This window comes from Peromyscus eremicus, chromosome 3, assembly GCF_949786415.1.
Source record: "Peromyscus eremicus chromosome 3, PerEre_H2_v1, whole genome shotgun sequence".
Taxonomy (NCBI): domain Eukaryota; kingdom Metazoa; phylum Chordata; class Mammalia; order Rodentia; family Cricetidae; genus Peromyscus; species Peromyscus eremicus.
The window spans coordinates 109,283,146-109,304,887 of record NC_081418.1 but is presented as its reverse complement, the minus strand read 5'-3'; the positions used below and the strand labels follow the sequence as shown (position 1 = coordinate 109,304,887).

Sequence of the window (21,742 nt, the reverse complement as noted above, 5' to 3'; positions counted from 1 at the left end):
AGTGGACAGCCATTCCTTAGTCTCTTGCTGTGCCCATTCATCTGGCAGTTACCCTGGGTCTGGTCGTGTGCTGATGCTGGCGTCGCAATGATAAATGATAGCGATAGAATCCTGCTCTCACAGCCATTGGGGGGACATTGACACTAAAAAAGTGAATGTGTAGGGTATTTTATGGAAGAGATTCTGGAAAAGGAAAATGCTTTCAAGATGGAGAACAGGAGGTGTTGGTGAAGCCAGGGCTGCTGTGTTAATCAGAGTGGTCCAAGACCACAGAAGCTGTTATCAGCAAAGACCTGGAGATGAGACAAGGAGGTATCAGATCTCTGGGGAGGTTCATGCCAGGCCAGGAGACTAGTAAGTAAGCAGGCCAGGCAGTGGGAGCATACCTGGTCGGGAGCTGTGTGTCTGGAGAGAACCCAAAGGAGGGAGTGGGATCAAAGGTGGCAGCGGCTGCAGCAGGGGCTTGGAGTTCAGGGGCAAAGCATGGGCTTGTGGGACTTAAGAGAGTAACTGAAAAGTCTCTATAACAGACTCACTGTGGTTGCCGTGTTGAGTGGAATTGGGGGGTGGGGCTGGGAGGAGCCGAGGTAGGAAGGAGTTGTGATGATCCGGGAAAGAAATGAGAGAGGGGAGGGGAATAACTGCATCCCACACTCCAGTAACTTGGAGATGACGAAGGAGACCTTCAGCAAGGTCTTGTGAGAATGCAAGAGAAAGCAGAGGATGTGAACTGACCTTACAAAACCGTATGCAAATATGAAAAAAAGTCTTCTTTTTCAGCTTTGGGTTTATGGAGAGAGAGAGAGAGAGAGAGAGAGAGAGAGAGAGAGAGAGAGAGAGAGAGAGAGAGAGAGAGAGAAAGAGAGAGAGAAGGAGGGAGAGAGAGAGAGAGAGAAGGAGGGAGAGAGAGAAGGAAGGAAGGGAGGGAGGGAGGGAGGGAGGGAGGGAAGAAACACTGTATGCTTTTGCCGAGACGTTTCTTCTTTCCTGTAATGTAACAAGTCCTGTAGTAGGCAACAGTCTGAACACCGGACATGAGTTGTCACATTTACTCCTGACGCGGACACGGCAGTCCTGCCAGTGAGGAAGTAAGTGAATCTCTGCCTTACACCCTGACGATGCAGGAAGCCGCTCCAACACAGAATGCTTCCCCATAGAGGAGGGAGGGAAAAAAAATCAAAGGAGAATCACACCGCATTTTGTTTATGATTTCAGCATTAAACATTTGCACCTCCCATTTACAAAACCTCCATGATATACGTTAAATGTTTGTGTAAGGGCCATCAAGATTGCTCGGTGGGTGAAGGTGCCTGCTGCCTAGCCTGAGTTCAATTCCAAAGATCCGTGTGGCTGAAGGAGAGCATGGGCACTCACAAATTATCCTCTGCCATGTGTGTGCATGTGCACACACACTAAATAAATAAGTTTTTGGAAATTTGGAACAAAATTTGAAAAAAAATATGCATATGACCCATTTGTGAATGGGCCAGTATAATTTATGAATGTGAACCACCACCTCCATGCGAGTGCAAACTCCCTCAGACTGTTGGGGACTTCTCCCCCCAGATGGGTTGTTGCTATCCCACAGCTGTAAATTATCTTTGGCAAACATGCCTTTTTGGTAATGGAGCCCAGATGTGAACATTTGAAAAGCTGATAGTGAGTGAGCTATTACAAGCTTGATTTACACAGGAGTGCAGGGACTTGCCTGACCTCCCTGGAAAGACTCCTAATCCCTCAGGGGAGGGCAGTGGGGCTGGTGCAGGCTGGTACCACCCTGATCCACCCACTGGGACCTCACTACTTTTCACCAGCCTTATCCCCTGAACAGCTCTGAGGTTCTTCATTCCTTTTTTTATGGGTCTTTTTCTTCTCCCTTCTTTTCTTCCCCATACTTGCTCTATCCCAGACTATACATGTGCTCTCTGTGGCACCCCAAAGCATTGTTGGGGACACTCAGGACTGAGCTTGGAGGAGAATTCTGTTAGAAAATGTGAGGGAAAACTGCTACCATCTTGTCTGAGTTGTTGGGAACAAGGAGCCTTTGAAAGCTCCCTGCATGCTTTGCCGTTGTCCTCTGGCCTGCCTTTGGAAGTTAGGCCTCTGGAAGAGATGAGCAAGGACCAGCTATGGTGGCACACATCCTCTAATGCCAGCATTCAGGAGGCCAAAGGGAGAATCTTGAGTTCAAGGCCAGCCTAGGCCACACAGCAAGACCTTGTCCCCAAAATAAAGAACAAGGAATGAGTTCTACTTTAGGGAACATCATGACTACAACAGTGGCTTCGTCACAGTGCTAGATATTAAGTAAGTAAGTAAATAAGTAAATAAGTAAATAAATAAATAAATAAATAAATAAATAAATAAATAAATAAATAAATACCTTATTTATTTGTAGCCTGCAGTGAAGAGAGATTTGTTGATGGGGAAAGATGCTTCAGGCAAATTCTAGGTGAAAACAAAAAGATCACAAAATAGAATATGCAACTTGAAAGTACTTTTGTAAAATATATGAACACATTGACAAAGAGTTTCAGGGGCTGGAGAGATGACTCAGCAGTTCAGAGCACTGGCTGCTCTTTCAGAGGACCGGGGTTCAATTCCCAGCACCCACATGGTAGCGAACTATCTGAAACTCCAGTTCCAGGACATCTGGCATCCTCACACAGATGTATATGTAGGCAAAACACAAATCCACATGAAACAAAAATAAATAAAACATTTGAAAAGAAAAAGAAGTTTCAGGTGTTAGCAGGGGTTAAATTTCAGAGTAGAGCGACTCTGGTGATGAATTCTTGACATCTCTTTATGCTCTTCCTGCAATGGACAGCAGTAAATCACATGAACAAATTGTTTTTTAATTCAAGTGCAAAGAGTAATCAAAAGACTCTCTACCATGGCTGTGACAAGATAGCATGAACTATCTCACAGCCATTGAGGAGGAGGTGAGTGTGACAAGTCATGGGGAACACAACCTTTTTAAAGAGGAATGTGATTTAAAAGTCCAAAGGAGTAACAGAGTCTTCCCCATGGCTCAGCAGAGGGTAGGCAGGATGTGAACCTTTCTTTGGCCCTGAAGTCAATCCCTTCTAGATTCAGAACATCCCAGAACCTGGGAGTAGCTATGAGTCATTTCATGTCAATCGTGACCCTGTCAGTGGCCAGACCAATTCTGAACTTCCAGGTGGTGTGTGTCGTTTCCGCTTGTGAAGTTACACCATCCTAATTCAAGTCCAAAAAAGACACAAAATCTCTTGAACTCATTCCCAGTTCAGATTCAAGTTTCTTACAGATTTACAGTTGTGCTTCTCGATCAAATAGCAGGGCTGTTTCTGCCTACAGTAGCCAGCTTTAAAACAAACAAACAAACAAACAAACAAAAAACAAGCCACAAACGAATACCTGCTCTCTCGCTCTCTCTCTCTCTCTCTCTCTCTCTCTCTCTCTCTCTCTCTCTCTCTCTCTGTCTCTGTGTGTGTGTGTGTGTGTGTGTGTCTCAGGGCAATGAAGATGCATTAGGGTGCCATAAAAATAAAGATTTAGTATTTTGAAGGGTAAGAGAAACTATAGAATAAAAAAAATAAAAAGGTAGAAAGCTGCCGGGCGGTGGTGGCGCACGCCTTTAATCCCAGCACTCGGGAGGCAGAGCCAGGCAGATCTCTGTGAGTTAGAGGCCAGCCTGGGCTACCAAGTGAGTTCCAGGAAAGGCGCAAAGCTACACAGAGAAACCCTGTCTCGAAAAACCAAAAAAAAAAAAAGTAGAAAGCTGGGGCCGGTGACATTACTGAGCAAACAAAGGTACTTGCCCTGAAAGTCTGGTGAGCTGAGTTGAACCCCCAGAACCCATGTCAAAGTGGAAGGAGAGAACCAAGTCTACAAAATTGTTCTCTGACCACCACATGCACACTGTGGCAGCCTGAGCACAACACACACACACACACACACACACACACACACACACACACACCACACACACACAGAGGAATAGCAAAGATAATAAACTTTGCAATTTAAATGTGTGCTCTCTCATGCAGGGTTTCTCAAGAGTTGTTAGTTGGGGCCAGATTGTCTTTGACTGGCTGTAAAATGCTGAGAGGCATGCCTGGCCTCATCCATGGCTGCCAACACCCCCGCCCCAAGGTCTGATCATCAAAACTCACCCTCTGCATCTCTCAGCCCCCCACCTGGACAGCGGGCTTTCCCACCGTTTCGTTCCTGGGCCAGCCTTCTCACTCCCAGCCATGTAGCTTTGGTGCACCTCACCAGTGAAAACGAAACAGGTACCGCTAATCTAGCATGAGGGTCTGTTGGATCATCACATGATAATGGTGATGGAGGCTTACAACACGCGTTAGGTGTTTGTATGTTTTAAACCACAGAGTCTGTCTGTCTCCATGTGCTGAGGAGGTGAAACAGCCATTAGGTGATATACAGCCTTTCACTGTGGAGGATTTGAGCCTGCCCGGCTTGGGGCTGACCCAGTCCCCTCTGCGTGGGGTAGAGCGTTTGTCTTCCGTACTCACCATTCCCAGCTGTCCTCTCCCTGCCAGACATGCCTTCCCGCTCCCCTTCCCAGACCCTTGCAAAACCTTAGCCTCTGTTTGACCTCAGGAGGTTAAGAGCACCCTGCTTTGAAGAGACAAGCACTTAATAAACAGTCCCTAGGGATGCTCCCTCCTGTCCCTAGCAGGTCACAGCACGGTCCTCACACTCCTCACACAAGGTCACCAGCCCTTCCAGAGAGGTTGGAAAACTCAGTTTCCTTTGAGGAGAAGAGCCAGAGCGCAGGCCCCTCCAGGCTCAGCTGATGTCCGGTCTGGCTCCCCAGTCCATCTGGAAATGCAGGAAGGAGGAAGAGGAGGAGGTACAGAGTAAGAGAAGCCAAGAATGCTTCTCTCGGGAATTTTCCAAGACTGCTCCCCTCACAGAGATGAAAGGCAACACACTGGACTCCCTTCCATACTATGACTACATAACAGTGGAGAGAAAGAGATGCACTCGGAGACCAAGAGAGGCATTTAAATTACAACTCAGCGTTCCGCTTGCATGGTGGAGGGGCCATGGCTGCACTGAAGGGTCGTTACAAGCGATAAATAGGGATCGATCGCCCTGCTCAGAGTGTGGATTAGGATCTAATGAGACTTCTGAGGCATGTGGCTACAGTGAGTTCTATCTATCTGTCTCTGTCTCTCTCTGTCTCTCTCTTGTATGTGTCTGTATTCATCTATGTAGGTGCCTGTGGGTAAGTGGATACACCTGTATGTGTAATTGGTAATTGAGGCTAGAAGACAGCAAGTACTCTGCTGTGTGGGCTATCTCCCCGGCCGGAAGTAAGTTTTTAAAATTATCCCAGAGAAACTGGAGTGAGGCGTGTTGATCTGGCTCCACCCCTTACCAGTCGTCAACTGAACAATACAGAGTGATTGAGTGACTCTTGCCCACTTTACCCCTTCAGAAGATTGTCACTCAAGCCCAGCCATGACCTTAGCAAAGAAAGAGAATGTGCTCACTTGAGGAGAACAGAAGTCATGGCTGACCAGGCAACCGTCTGTTGAGCAGTATTTCCCCATCCTGTCTCCCATGGAGAACCAGCCTTAAGAAGTAAGGCAGAGAGTGACCAATTTAGAATCAGCTGAGGCTACATAGTAAGCTCAGGGGCAGCCTGGGCTACATGTTTTATGAGCCCCCGGCATGTATGCTGTGCCATACAGCATATGCCACCCACTACGTTTGGCCCCTGTCAGATGTCATGGAGGTCTGAAAGGGAAGAGGGACCCTGAGAGCCAGACTGATGGCCTGAACTCTGGAGACAGACCTATGTAGGCTTTGAGATATAGACAAGTGTCCGCCCGGCCCCACAGCATTGCTATGACCACTGTAGATAAATACCACGACACAAAAATGGTGGCTGCCCAAACATCAGTGACCATTCAAAGGAGAGCCCAGTGTGTATGTGTGTGTGTGTGTGTGTGTGTGTGTGTGTGTGTGTGTGTGCGCGCGGGTGTCAGTGGCCTGAAGCTCACTGAGTGACTAGGCTGTCTGGCTGGCAAGCCCCAGGAATTCACCTGTCTGAAATGAGTGCCACCACACCCAGCTTTTTGTTTGTTTGTTTGTTTGTTTTTTGTTTTTTCAAGACAGGGTTTCTCTGTGTAGTTTTGGTGCCTGTCCTGGATCTCACTCTGTAGACCAGGCTGGCCTCGAACTCACAGAGATCCGCCTGGCTCTGCCTCCCGAGTGCTGGGATTAAAGGCGTGCGCCACCCGGCCACACTCAGCTTTTTTACATGGGTCCCAGGGCTTGAACTCAGGTCCTCCTGCTTGCAGAGCAAGCGTTTTACCTACTGAGCCATCTTTCCACTTGTTGTTCTTTCCCATACGCCGTCTTGCTATCTGACTGGAAGGCCATCTCCCTCCAACTACCAGCCATCTTTCCATGGCATTGAGACATCATGTTCTAGAATCCCTTATGAGTGATGAGCTGAACCGTGAGGAGTGGGAACATGTTAGGGAAGGGGCAGGAAAAGTAAGGACTGGAGCTCCCCCAAGCAAATTTTCTTCCCAAGAAATTACCCTTTATCATGTTTCTGGTTTATCTCCAGAGAGGCACCTTTTCAAAGAGCCAGGGTTGGTTCTGAAGCTGAATGTTTAGACTGACCCTCAGAGTCACAGAATCCTGGTGAAATTCCTTATAGTAAACTCACAGAAAAGAAACACTGTCTTTTGCAAAAAGGGCTGAAGCAATAGGTATTTGCGTCCATTAGTGAGTCTAGAGAGTCATCATTCCTGAAGACCATCTGTGCTTTCCATACACCCTTTACACCTGAAGTTGTCACAAGGATCTCCTGCACAGGATGGTGGATTCAGAGAGCTGGTAACTGGATGCCTGGGCAGAAGCACTAACCAGGGAAGAACGTCAGAGGTTAGTGAGAAATAGGATAGGGGCTTGTTTGCTGGACCTAGGATTCAGTCAGGGGCCTGGGCATCAGAGATGAGCCCAGTGTCTGGTATGGAGGGATCTGTTCACAGCTGGAAGAGCTCCAGATAGATCTGGTGCTGGGCCACCAGCAATGTAGGTCCTTCAGTTCTCAAAGCCTGGCACAAGAACTGTGTGGGTTGATATGTCCTCTGCCTGGAATGACCTTCCTGCCACTGTCACCTGCTGACCTCATACATTCTTTAAGACTCAGCTCAAATGCCCCCTATCCCGTGGCACTTAGGTGATGGATTCCATTTTGGCAGCACACTCCCTCTTATTTATCAATTGAGTTAATTGCATCCCTCTTGTAGGCTCCCACGACACTGTGTTCATAGTATATTTCATTGAGATTGTTACTGTAGGAAAGAATTATATCGCATTTGCTTGAGACATAAACTAGGAAGTCTACTCAACTCAGTTTGAATCGTGCCTCCACAACTTTCTACCTCTGTGGCCAAGAGAGGAGAGCATCGTATCTCTGTTCTTCAGCCTTTTCATTTGCAGGATGGGTTCAGGATTTGCTTCCTACTGTATCTAGTTTTACTGATAAAGAAAAAAAAAATGATGTCTGTTGAAGAACGCTGTATATTGCTGCTAGTACTTAATTAGATTCTTTGGTTGCCAGAAAATGGGTTCCAACTGCAACTAACATAGAAAGAAAAACCATTGCAGGAAAATGAATCTAACGAAGCCTCAGAGGAGACAGGGTTTTGGTGACTCTGGAGAGCAGGAATGCATTAGGATGCTACCAACAGGACAAGAAAGATCCAGGCGCTTTTATTGTATGTCATTCTACCAGTGCTAAATTCCACAGTGAAAGGACTGGCCTGGTCTAGCCTGGGCCACATGCCTGTACGTTGGAGTGTACTCCCCTGTCCTCCAAGGGTAGTCTTTGCTGAGCCTCACCCATTTATATCGAGTCATCAGCCTTCTGGCTTTGCCCATGTGATTCCCACCGCCAATCGATGCGGTGTTATTGATTCAGACATGGAATTTAAACAGAAAGTGCTGGAGACCGAGGGAAAATCTGAATGAGAATTGGATTTTAAATAGAGTGAGGGAATTATTATGAACTTGTTAGTGTGAAAATCCATTGCACTTAAGGCTTTGGTACGATTCTATTCTACGAGAGGTACTCACTGAAATAGTTCAGAGAGACAATAGCCCTGCATAATAGTAATCCAGCACATTCTGTTGTGGCTATGTATGCTGCCTTTCCTTTATGATGCATGGTCTTTGAAGGAAAGCCTGTTCATCTTCAGGTCTTTATATGAGAATGGTGTGATATAGTTGAAAACCGTTTGAGCCCAACGGGTTGTCCCTCAGTCGTCGATTCTATAGACAGATCTGAACATTTGTATTTGGCATTTACTTTCTCCAATTCTCTTCAACCTGAAAATGGAGATAAAATGATATGGAGAATTCTTGCCCATAAATTTATCTAAAGCTCATAGAGGGCTTTAGATAAACAGTTTACTGTCTTCACCAATACTGCCATTATTGTCCCTGATTCCCCCATCATCTTTCTCAATGTCTGGTGCCAGTCAGGTATTCAATGTTTGATAAATGAATAATTTCTAGTTCTATATAAAGTCATGTACACCCATGATTAGTTTGATTGACTGATGGTCTGTTGACAGTGAATGAACTGTATTCATTGCTGTACTCTCAACAATTTACAAAATGAATGTTCTGGACAGCAAATATCTATTGAATACAGAGTGGGGATTTAAAAAGTAAAGGAGGAATAGAACATAGAATCTTGGGGTGGAGAACAGGCTTGTGGTTCTATCGGTGTGACCTGGGGACGCTGGGCTAGGAGATCCCTGCCCTGGGAGGGCAGCTCTCTCTGGACAGCTCCAACATTATACATTAGTCTAAGATCTACCATCTGCTAGCTGTTGCCTACAGGTTCTGGCTCTGCTCTTTTGAAAGCACAGAGAAAACATATGTCCATACGTGTCAATGCACTACTGATTACACTAGTCTTGTTTCCCTTCGTGTTTATTAACATAACTGAGATGGCCGCCATTACTGAGGGCTTAGCTTCCGGTTACAAATGCTGGCTCAGCACCTCAGAAAGACAGCCAAAAAGAGGATCTGGTTAACAGCATTCTCGGCAGAGTCAAAGGAGCCCAAGTCAGACCTACCTTGTTGTGCAAGCAGAGCTCTGAAGCCCCATGGCTGTGTCTGTGAAAGGATGAAGGCAGAGGTGAGATTGTGACTGTTACATAGAAGGCATGGGAACCCTGAGCGCACCTCAGCACACAAGCAGGAGCCCAGTCAACAGCCGGGATCCTGACGCTGCCCTTCAGTCTCTTACTGGAAACCTGCTTGGGTTATCTCCATAGATAGAATCAGAGATTAAAAATAATAATAATAATAATAATAATAATAATAATAATAATAATAATACAAAGGAGCCTGGTGTGGTGGTACAAGCAAGCCTTTGTTCTCAGTCTCCAGAGGCAGAGGCAGGCAGATCTCTATCGTGAGTTCGAGGCCAGCATGGCCTACATAGCAAGTGGCATGCCAACCGGGGATTCACGGTGAGAGCCAGTTTCAAAACAAAACAAACAAAGATAAAAAAGGACAGTAGGGAACAAATGAGCACCACCACCTGGCTGAAAGAGATTAGGGACAGAGCTGTTCATCTCAGCCTCACAGCAGCAGCCACCCTCCGGCGCTCCTCTCCCTGATATCCACCACCACAATGACTAGGCCACCCTCTCCAGCTCCTGCTGTTTCCTCCCCTGTCCACGCCCCTCCTCACTTCCTGTGGATTCCGTTTTCTGCCTCTCTCAGCCTCCTATGAGACCGTCTTATCCGGCCTCTCCCACTCGCCCGTGTTTTCATACAATGAGAAGGCTCTGCTGGGTAGCACTCTCTCTTCCTCAGAGCTCTGATCAGGATAAAACAAACTAAAGCAACGTGAGAACACCCAAAATATCATGAATGTTGTCCCGGTGAAGGTCAAATTCCAAAACTGTTTATCACACTGTCCAAAGAAGGCTCCGTTTAACCACCGCGTGTGTATCTCCTGGATTTATTCTTTTGCTCAGCAGAATCTTGTGTCCTCTTGATCTCCAGATATAGTTCAAATTCTATCACACCCTTCAAGCCTGTTTAATGAAGTAAGGTTTCGCTGAGCCTCAATGACTAGAATTTGCTGGGTTCCTACTGTATGTGGGCATTGTACTGGGCACCTCATTTGTTATGTGTCTCACAATCACATGAGAGCCAGCCCTCCTGGAGAAGTATCAGTGGCTTCACCTTATACACAAGGATCTAGTTTCGATAAATCATAGTGACTTTAGTCTCGTTATACAGCAGTGGTTCTCAACCTGTGGGTCATGACCCCTTTGCTGGAGGTTGCCTAAGACTATCTCCATATCAAATATCTACATTACGATTCATAACAGTAGCCAGATTACAGTTATGAGGTAGCAATGAAAATAATTTTTTATGGTTGGGGGTCACCACGACATGAGGAACTGTATTAAAGGGTCCCAGCATTAGGAAGCTTGAGAACCACTGCTCTACAGGAATTCAGTGAGGACAGGAGAGAGATTTTCTTAGCAATTGTAAGATTTTTTTTAAAACATTTTACACTTCGTATCTAATTTCAACTCTCCAAAATTAAAAGTGCAATCATGACACCTACTTTGATAAAGACACAATGAATAACTTGCCCAACACCATACACGTAATAAACAAGAGAGGTGACATTCTAGATTTTTCTTACTCAAAAGCCTGTTTTCCTATAAGTCCCTCATTACCTTTCCTGCCTTCATACTTCTCAAAACCCAAGCCTCCCCAGTCTTCATTAATCTCACTTAGCAGTGAGCTAAACCCTTTTAAGTAAAAATATCCCAGATTTATTCTCCTCCTGGAGCCTCCCTTGACAAGTCAACACACAGAGGTGGCATTTTCCAACCATCTTAACAACATTTCTGTGATGAATTCCTTTACTAGCCTTTTCAGCTGCATTCCTGGCTCACATATTTCATTAAACAATGAAGAAGAACAGGGACGAACGCCCAACCCCCATCATGGCTTCGCACGCCTGAGGATACTCATCCCCCTACCACGGCCCTCTTGTGTTTTGCTTCTCACCCATGTGAGAGCAAGTTCTTTTTGAGGATCCGAGCTGTGTGAGTTGTCCTACGAGAGTGAGTCCTCTCGTGTATTATTTAACAACAAGTTTCGAGAGCTCAGAAAAATGCAGAGACTCGGATTTGTCTGGACTCAGCACCGAGCGCCCGGTCCTCTGCGGCCAGCTTCAGCACCCTGTGGTGGTGGGAACTGGCTGACCCACTCAGCTTCCCTCCCTTCCCACCTCAAAGCTGTCAGAGCTCCCCTGATGAAAAAGCAATTTCGACTCTGTAGGCTCACAAACTGTACAAGAAAAATCTGTAGAGCGGGCACGAGGACTGAGGCCCTGAATCTCCTGATTTACATGAGAAAAGACCAACACTAACAGCTTTGGGGAGCTTGGCTTCCAGCCAAGGGAAACTCTAGCTCCTCCTAGAAAGGGAAGGAACGGGGCCTGGAGGCCCCCACTCACCCCAACTCTGAGAACCACTGGGCCAGCAGCATGCCTTGAGGTTCAGAGACGCCCTACCTGCTCAGTAGGTCACTGATGCATTTGGCTCTGGGCTCCTACCTGAGCTCTGTGCTGAAGGTGTCTGAGGCTTTCTGAGCTCCCAGCACATGGGTCAGAGAATGAGCCACACAGAGTGTTTGCAGGTGGACCCATGTCGAGTCTCCCATCCTACACAGTCATGTTCCGTAGGCAGTTCCATCTGTGTGTGAGCCCTGAGGTGGTGTGCAGCGTGGAAACAAGAGCAGAGCCATAGGGCTCCTTAACATTGTCTCTGAGGAAACAAAATCATACCAAGAGAAGGAAGTTCAGTCTGAGGAAACAAAGTCCTGTACTGTCTTTCAGGTTCTACATCGAGAGCATATCCTTTCTAAAGGATAAGAACACGGTGGAACTGTTTTTCCTGAATGCAAAGGCCTGTGTACACAAGGTAAGGCACTTGTTTGTGTTCATGGAGTATTTCCCCCTGCGAGGTCTTGCCTGTCTTTTCACATCTAAACTAAAGAAAGAATACAGTCTCCCTCTGCAAACCCAACCAACCCACCACTCCTCAGCTTACCCCTCCCCAGCCCCTCTTCACATGCTGAATGGTGGGCTGACGGCCACACCTCCACTCAGTCACCGCTTCAAAGGTAGCTGAGGCTCCATCCACATGGAATGACCGAGAAAGACAGAAAGATGGGTCCAGTAGGTTGTGGGAAGCCTCTCCCACCTCAGCTCCAAGGAAGCAGCTCAGCACCAGGGTGCTTTCCCCAGGTCAGTTCCCTTTACGCATGGGCCAGCGGGGATGGTCTTTGTTTATTTTGTGTCTATCAATCAAGGACAGGTTGCTTTTATAAAATTCAGTAAACATGCATTTTGGGGGGTTGGGGGTGGGGACGATCCAGGCCGGTGTTGCAGCCAAGTCGAACTGCCTGTACAAAGTTTGGTTTGCTCTGCTTTGCTTCGCTTTTGTACGGTGTGAGTACGAGCCTGGGGGTTTGGCTGGTTGGGTTTCGAGGCAGTCTTGCTTTGCAGCGCAGGCTCTTTTTCTTTTCTTACTTTTATGTATTTGTATGTGTGTGTTGAGGTGCAGGGTTGCACATGCCACAGCACACATGTGGAGGTCAGAAGGCAACTTTCAGGAGAGGAGTCTGTTCTCACCATTTTTACATGAATCACAGATAAAACTCAAGACTGTCCTGAGCCATCTCACTGGGCCTCGTGAACTGGTGTATTTATTCTGTTCACATATACTATGATTAATTACAGGAGTGGATGTAAGTCTGTCACCTTCCTATTTTTTTTACTTTTTTCTGACTTCTTTTGATGTGTGTGTGTGTGTGTGTGTGTGTGTGTGTGTGTGTGTGTGTGGTGTGACGTCTGTATCTGTACATGTGTGAGTGACAGTTCATGCCTGCCATAGCACATGTGCTAACATCAGAGGACATCCTTGGGTACTGGTCCTCACCTTCTACCTTGTTGAAGACCATGTTCACCAGGCTAGCTCACCCTTCGGGGTCCAGGTACTCTACCTTCCCATCGCATGTAAGCTCTGGAATTACACACACACACACACACACACACACACACACACACACACACACACACACACACGACTGTGCCCGGCTTTTTGTGAGTTCTGAGGATCAGTACTTGCATGTCAAGGGATTCACGGTCTCCCCAGACTTTGATTGAGTGTTTTATGATTTCATTTTACCTCCTTTGTTGGATTCACGCTGAATCTTTGTTTGGCTGTTTTCATGATTGCTTTAGAGTTCACAGTGTGCATCTCACACATATGTGAGACTCTCCGATCTCTTCATGTAGGTGGTTTCCATCTTGCCTCCCTTTTGGCTGCTGTATGCTGGGAACATTGCTACTTTGTGTGAACTTTCGATCACCTTCAAAAGATATGAAAATGCTATAAAACGTATTTATCAGTGCAGCCCCCACTTCTGTTTGTCTTCATTCTTTTCTGCCTGATTTAATTTTTCTTCTACCTGAAATACACTGGGTAACATTTCCTATAGTACGAGAATCTGCTGGTAACTTATTCTCTTAGCTTCTTTCTGAAAGTACTGGCCTTTGTCTTTGGGATTTTTGTTTGTTTGTTTGATTGATTGATTGATTGGTTGTTTGTTTGTTTGTTTGTTTGGTTGGTTGGTTGGTCGGTTTTTGGTTTTTTTGTGACAAGGTTTCTCTTTATAGCCCTGGCTGTCCAGGAACTCACTCTAGACCAGGTTGGCCTCCAACTCACAGAGATCTGCTGCCCCTGCCTCCCGAGTGCTGGGATGAAAGTCATGGGCCAGCACCCCACCCCTGCCTCATCCCCCTGTCTGTCTTCAGTTTTTGAAAGATAGTTCATTGGCTATAAAATTGTATGTTGGCAGTTTTTTATTTCTATGGAGATAGTGATTTACTTGGATTTTGCTTGGGTCGCTGCTGGGTAGTCGGCTGTCACACCAGTCCCTGTGGCTCAGTGTGTGGTGTGCATTTTTTTCTCTTGCTGCTTTTCCGTGTTTCCACTGTGAGCAGTTTGATTATAACAAGGTGGTGACATATTGTGTCCCCCAATATATTGTGCACCCTAATAAACTTATCTGGGGTCAGAGAACAGAACAGCCACTAGATTAGACAGAGAGGCCAGACAGTGGTGGCACATGCCCTTAATCCTAGCATTCCAGCCAGTTCAAGGCCACACTAGGAACAGAGCCAGGCGTGGTGGCACACACCTTTAATTCTAGCAATTGAGATCTCGTGTCTTTGCTTGGGCAGGACACACGCCTTTAATCCCAGGAAGTGATGGTAGGAAGCAGAAAGGTATACAAGGCGTGAGGACTGGGAACTAGAGGCTTTTAAGCTTTAAGCCTTTTTAGCAGCAGTTCAGCTGAGATCCCTTCTGGGTGAGGACTCCGAGGTTTTCAGTCTGAGGATTCATGGAAACAGAACTGGCTGAGGGGTCAGTAAAGTGAGGTTGGCTGTGGCTTGTTCTGCTTCTCTGAACTTTCAGAATTCACTCCAATATCTGGCTCTGGGTTTTTTGTTAATAAGACTGTTCAGCAATTCGTGCTGCATAACAATACCTTCTTAGTGTGCCAAATGACTTAAGTGTCTTGGTTTTTTAGGTTTATTGTTTATATTAAATTTAGAAAGGGGTGTATGGGGGTAAAGTCTTTGTGTGTGTTTAGGTGTGTGTTGGTCATATGTATGCTGGTGCTAGTGCATGTGTGTGCATGTGCAGACGGAGATCAGAGGTCAACCTTGGGTGTCTTTCCAGGAACTTCACCTTGTATTTTGAGACACAGTTTCTCATTAGGACCTGGAACTCACCAACTTGGCTGAGCTTGGTGACCAATAATCTCCTTGTGACCTTTTTTATGTGACTCCAGATATCTAGGTGTATAAAATGGGTATAGAGATTATTGATAACAAATCATATAGAATTTTATTTTAAAACAATTCTTTGGTATACACATACTTTACTATTTTTTAAAAGATTAAAGTAAATTTGCATATTATTAATGAGATGGATGTGTTTGTTGATTTTTACACACAGAATTCAGTCTTAGCTGAGTATTAGACACTACACTGCAGGATGTAACAAATCTTGAACATTTTTCATAGTTGATTAATATTTGATTTTATAATTGTCAATACTGAGAACACTGTTTCATGCAACTATGAAATGCAAATGCCAGAAATGTGTTTAGAGCTATTTGAGAAATTATTGGAAGTTTGGTCCTAATCCCAAGTAGAAATCCACTGAACTATTTTTTATGAAAGCTAACAACTCATATAGTAATTTTTAAAATCAAGTGTTCTAATACAATACCATCGAAAGATACTTATGCACCAAGGAATCATGGTAGGAAAATATTAGAAGTCTTTGTTCTCCGTAGTAAAGTCATTACTCTTCTGTAAGAGGAGACAAGTTTGTACGTACAGTAAAAACACTGCAGTTCCCACACTCCGCTGTTCACCGTGGGTTATCCACTTTCAGACATTGTTAGCTGGCGTGTTGTTATGTAAGGTGTGCACAGGGTGAAGTATGCATGTTGTGTGTGCAGAACTGAGCCTGCGGTGATGTGCAGTGATACCACACAGACAAGCACCTGTGATTATCAATCAGGCTTTGGTTGTGGCACATTGCAGAAAACTTTTACTGTTGCCAAAATTTTTTTTCAAACCCCACAAGTCACGTTACCCCATATGACAGTGTGGCCACAATCTCAGGAGCTCGTTTTAGGCCATTAGAAGTGACTCTGAGGCTTAAGTTGCTCCTTTGTTTTCTTTTATGTTTGGGGTATTTTGGTTTGGTTGGGTTGGGTGTTTTGTTGTTTGTTTTGGTTGTGTGTACATGCAGGGTTGTGGTGGGGAGCCGTGTGTGTGTGTGTGTGTGTGTGTGTGTGTGTGTGTGTGTGATCTTACGTAGTTTCTGTTGCTGTATCCTTAGTTCCACCCTTCTATTGTAACCTAACTTTCATGAATCACATCTGGTGTGTTCCAGTGTTTATTGTTAGAAGGATTTTTTAGAAACATGTTTTACAGGTTAGTAGGTTGACTACTTAACTTTGGACTGAATAAAATGTAATTGTAATAACTGTTTTCATATCCTTGGCTGCATAGTCTAATTTATGCCTCAGTTCTGGGTGGCTTCAATCGATTTCATTTTCAGGCCACATTTTGCCAGCCCAGTGATATGTGATTGCATGCTAAATGTTCATATCTTTAAAATTTTTTTGACTTTATTTATAATTAAACGTATATGATGATCTGCCTGATGTGGGTGTGGGAATTGAACCTGGGTCCTCTGCAAGAGCAGCCAGTGCTCTTGACTGCTGAGTCATCCCTCCAACACCCTGGATGTCACTAATTTTACCTTTTTGAATGTGACTTGCTTTTGTCTACTCCTAACTACCCTTTGCTTTAGTTTCCAGATGGAGTTTAGTTGTCAGGATACAGTTTGGGTTTTTTTTTTCCAGACTTGCTTTTAGGATTTGGTAGGCAGGCCCAGAGCAGAACTCTTACTGTAAATCAGCTATTCCCCATTGCTGAGGCCAGACTTTACTGGGTCTGCTTCCCAGTGCCCCAGGAATTTCAAGGCTTGCTAGTCTTCCTCATGGCGACAAGCACCATTTCCAATCCCATATGAGAACCTACCACAATTTCCTTCTATGGTTCCCAACTTCGGGTAATCCTTCATGCAGAGTGGTTGGTCCTCTGCTCAGGACCCACTGGGCTCCTCTCTCCTTGTCTGCAAGCGCCCCGCCCCCTCCTCTGGCACTCTGTTCTGCAAATTCTTTTCATTTTAGTTCTTCCATCTTCCAACTCCAACTCCTCACCTCAAGGTTTCTGCTCTGTTCCCTTGTGTTCATAGTCCGGAGGCCTCCACAGTAAGGACAACGTGAGACTTCACTTGTTCAAGGTTCACTGTTTGTGTTGCCGCTGCTCAGTGTTTTGAAAACTGCTGGGGTTGTTTGTTGTCTTATGGGGTGGGGTGGGATTTTTCAGATAAGAGACAGATTATTCCATCTTGGCTGGAAGCTGAAGTATTCGAAGCAGAATCTTTGGTTGGCGCTATGAAAAACTTCAAATGTTCCCACACCAAAATTTTACTATAGCCCTTTCTTTTGAGGTTCAGGTTTCCCCAAGCGTTGACTGGTGAGTCAACACTAATACCCAAATGCAGCATTTACTAAGTTGAGAAAGTGTCCTGTGACCACACTGGTCATCCTCCTGTGTAGATGAACACAGGATGTGTGATGTCTTCACTGCCTAGCTGACCATGCTCCAACAAAATGGCTTTCTCTGCTGCTTGTTCACTCTGTTGTTAATGCAAACAAAAAGAAGAAAAATTTAAAGCCTATGGTTTTAAACTCATGATGTTTTTCTTGCTGCTTTATTTACTAAATTCTGCTTGTCTGGATGAGTAATGCAAAGCAGAACTCTTTTCCTCTCATACCATCATCCTCTGTCGGTTGCAGGTGTTCCTGTCTCAATGGGAGTTTTCTTATGCCTTTTCAGAGAAGTCAGGATACTTACTATTATTTTAGAAATAGGATCTCACTATATATAGCGCAGACTCATCTCAAACTGACAGAAATCCACCTGCCTCAGTCTCCTAAATGCTGGAATTACAAGCCTGTGTCACCATGCCCAGATAGACTTTTATAGTTTTTTAAAAAACGTAATATTGACTATTATATATGTATGTGTGTGAGGCTATTGTTCAGTTAGTTCTTTTTTTAAATCAAGTGACAGAAATTTAGAGTGAATATTTTCTATGTAATTAGTATGCAGGCCCATGCCAGTCAAAAGAGAAGTTGCAGAATCAAGTGAATGTTCACAGAACAGAACAACTGTCTGTCCATCCAGTTTTAAGTAATTTCTCAAAGTGTCTGTCTGATTGTTTAAGGACACTTGACATAAGGACTATCAACTGAACCACGGCTGTAGAATAAATAAGTTTTATGAACACATAGCCTTAGCTGTGGATCATGTGTAGGTGGATTTATTTATTGGCAAAACTGCGTCAGTAGTATTGACGGCTCTTGTGAGTTGGGGCTCACAGCTGGATCTAAGAGTGAATAGGCTTCCCTCCAGTGTGTAGGACAGGATGTGCTCAGTCACTCTTACCACCCCCACACAATTCTTCATCTTTGCCAGAGAGCTTCCCTTCTCTTGTTATTTTTCCCTTCCACAGAGGAGAGAATGAGCCAGCAGAGAGAGCTCTGATTTGCAAATACAAAGCCACACTGTTGACACAGTTCATTATAAGAAATATGACTCTAAGATTTAATACAGTAGCTGGAGCTCTGCATGCTGATATAAAAGTCGGTTTATATGCACCAGATTCAGCTTCAGTAATATGTCATTTGAAATGCTGGGTAGCTTCCAGTGGTTTTGTAAATATCATTGCCCATATGCATTGTGAATATGCCATTGGTGACCTTTAGCTGTGTTGAAAGAAATACCTCATTTCTGACTCTGAGTATCTAGGAGAGTCTGGAGAAGAGATAAAGATTTTTCATTTTTGTTTACCGCAAAGCATATTCACATGTGCACAGCTGAACACACCTTGGGCGTTCAGTGACTGCTCGTAACTGTTCATTAGGTAAATATGAAGAGTCGATGGTCAACATTTCTTACTTCCTAAGCACTCAAGAAATAGCAAAGGTGGCCAGATGTGGTGGTACTTGCCTGTTACCATAGTACTTGGGGCATGGATGCAGGAGGCTCAAGAGTTCAAGACCAGTCTCTGATCCATACTGAGTTCAAGGCCGGCCTGGGCTACATGAAACTCTATCTCAGAAAAGATATAAACAAAAACAGAGTTTTCCAAAGGGGAAAAAAAATACATGACGACAGTATCTAGGCATTTACATTTACCATAATTTACACTTTATAGGGATTATTGATAACACTTAGCTGTGCTGTGTTCAACTTTAATTATAGTCATTGTGAAAGGATGAATGAGATAGATTAATTCTGCTCTCACCTTCTTTGAAGCAGCTTCTTTGAGTAGTAGGCAGCCATTAATTGCTGAGTCACATAGCTAACTGATTAAAATGCTGAAATTAAGTGACTATTGGTGCTCAACTCTAAATGGGACATCTGTATCAACTACAAGAAGCTCTGGGAACACCACAGAAGAGGGGCAGAGGGAATGCAGGAGCTGGAGGATGTGGAGAGCTGTGAAATGCTGCCTTCTGGACATGGCCATGGCGCTCATGAACTCCTGAAGCTGTGGTCGCTTAAGTAAGGGGATGCCTCAGTCAACAGTTCCAGTAGGCAGCACTGATTGGACTTCGTGGGTTTCAGAAAAAAAAAAAAGGGTGGGGGGAGGGCTTGAAGATGGGAGAGAGATGTGTTGAAGAATGTTCAGGGAAATGAAAGGGGTAGTTGAAGGTGGATATGATCTAGACACATTATATACATATGTGCAATTGCCAAAGAATAAAAGTCTTCCTCTTCCTCTTCCTCTCCTCCTTCTTCCTCTCCTTCTCCTTCTTCCTCTCCCTCTCTTCTCCTCCTCCTCCTCCTCCTCCTTCTTCTTCTTCTTTCTTTTGAGACAAGGTCTTATTCTATAACCCTGACTGGCCTAGAATTTACTATGTAGACTAAGCTAGCCTTTAATTGACAGGGATCTATCTGCCTCTGGAGGAAATAAAGGCATGCACTACCACTCCCAGCACTAAAATTGTTCCTGTTAAAAAAGATTAATAATAATAGTTTTATAGAGAGAACATTTCATGTCCAGTCTAATTTTTTTTTAATCAACTGCCCTTGGAATTTTCCCTAATATTTCAGGTGTCAATTAAAGATCAGTTGTCACCTTATAGAAAACTGGTTGTGGGCTTAGTATAAGTAGCTCAGTTGATTGAGTACTTACCTACCATGCACAGGACCCTGGGTTCAATACCCTGCACTGCAGAAACCAGGTCTGGGAGAACAGAAATATAATTGCCACACTAGGGAGGTGGAGGCAGGAGGATCGGAATCTCAAGGTCGTGCTCAGCTATATAGTGAGTGTGAGAGTAATTTAGGATACTTGAGACCCTCTCTAAAAACAAAAGGAGATGAGAACTATTGATTGTTTATTTGAGACAAGGTCTAATTATGTAGCCCAGGCTGGCCTCCAATTTATAATCCTGCCTCAGACTCCCAAGTGGTAGGTTTACAAGTGTGTGCCAGCCTAGTCAGAAGAAAGAAAGTTCTTGAAGCCTTGGTGTGCAAACCAAACTCAGCCATGGCTGGACCTGAGAATATGGGAGAGCATGTTCCTGGCAGGCATTTATTTGGAGCCTATGGGCGCTATATTGGTTTATGGCTGTTTATCTCTAGAGAAACCCAGAAGTCTTCCTAATTTTTCTTCTGGTATTTTAAATTCCAATTTTAACATCAAGGAAAATTAAAATTTTTTTCCCCTAGGAAAGAAAAAGAAAGAAAATCTACCCCGGTAGTGGTTTTGACAAAGCCCCACTTCCGGTGTGGCCGTTCCATTAAACAACGCAGGTGATGGCACGCCTCTGTTTGCAGTGTGGGAAAATATGCAAATCATAGTACACTTTGACCTTGACCTTGACCTGTTTTCTAAGGTGAGGATTCAGTGTGAGGGCTACCTTGGGTTTGTGCTAGCTGTGTGGTTTAAAATGGTATTTAACCTGCCCCCAGGAAACTCTGAGGACAGCATGGTGAGGTTAGGGTAGCATTTCTCATCATGTGACCTGTGACTACTTCAATCCGATTTACACCAAATACTCATTATTAAACAGGGAGTGGGGGGAGAGTGTTGCAGTTCATGCCTTTAATTCCTGTACCGGGGAGACAGAAGCAGGCAGAGCTCTGTGAGTCAAGGATAACCTGGTCCACACAGTAAGTTCCAAGCCAGCCCATGTCCCACCTCCACACTAAAAAGAAAAGTATTTATTTTTGTTTATGTGTGTTTATATGATATGTGTATGTATGTGTTCATGTGTAAAGGCACACAGGAGTGTCAGTCCTCACTTCCCATCTTGATTGAGGTGAGGTCTCATGTTGTTCGTGGCTGCACTGTTTCTGCTAGTCTGTTGTTGGTCCTGGAACTTCCGGGAAATTCTGCATTTGTCTCCTGTCTCACCATAGGAGTGTTGTGATTACAGACTCTCATCACCATGTCTGGCTTATACATGTGTTCTATGGTCATCAGGTTCATACTGCAATTTCTTTCAGCTGCTGTACCATCATCTCCCTGGCTCCCCAAAATTCTCGTTATTAACAAGTAGGTTCATGCCTTCCTGCCCCTCTCCAGCCACAGACTGGGGATGTGGAAGGAGTGAAAATTCAGCTCTGTGAGCAAGGTTTTCAGTGGACCTTCTGCACACATAAGTGGAAAGGCCCTTGGGCTTTGCGCGTGTCCAACCTGTAGAATGTATAATGCATTAAATGAGTCCAGGATAGACACAGGAGTCTAGGAATGGCCCTTTTAAATCTGTTCCTCAGGTTTACTCAGTGGGGTTGCTTTGAGATTTCACTTTAAGAATGAGTGAACTCCTTAGAATAGATATGGTGGCTCACACCTATAATACCAGCACTTGAGAGACTGAGGTACTGGGTAGAAGGATCAGTGTGGGTTGGTGCAGGCTGAGTCTGGGCTACAGAGTGAGTTCCAGGTCAGCTTGGCATAGAGTGAGACCTTGACTT

At 44.8% G+C, this 21,742-nt stretch overlaps 1 protein-coding gene across 1 annotated transcript in view; it reads left to right on the top strand.

Annotated features, from left to right (window-relative positions):
• Positions 1-21,742, top strand: part of Frmd4b (FERM domain containing 4B) — a 125,826-nt gene that overhangs the window by 14,237 nt on the left and 89,847 nt on the right. The window contains exon 4 of the mRNA XM_059258268.1: positions 11,924-12,008. Within this exon, the coding sequence (XP_059114251.1) occupies positions 11,924-12,008 (85 nt within the window). The remainder of the gene's footprint in view (positions 1-11,923; positions 12,009-21,742) is intronic.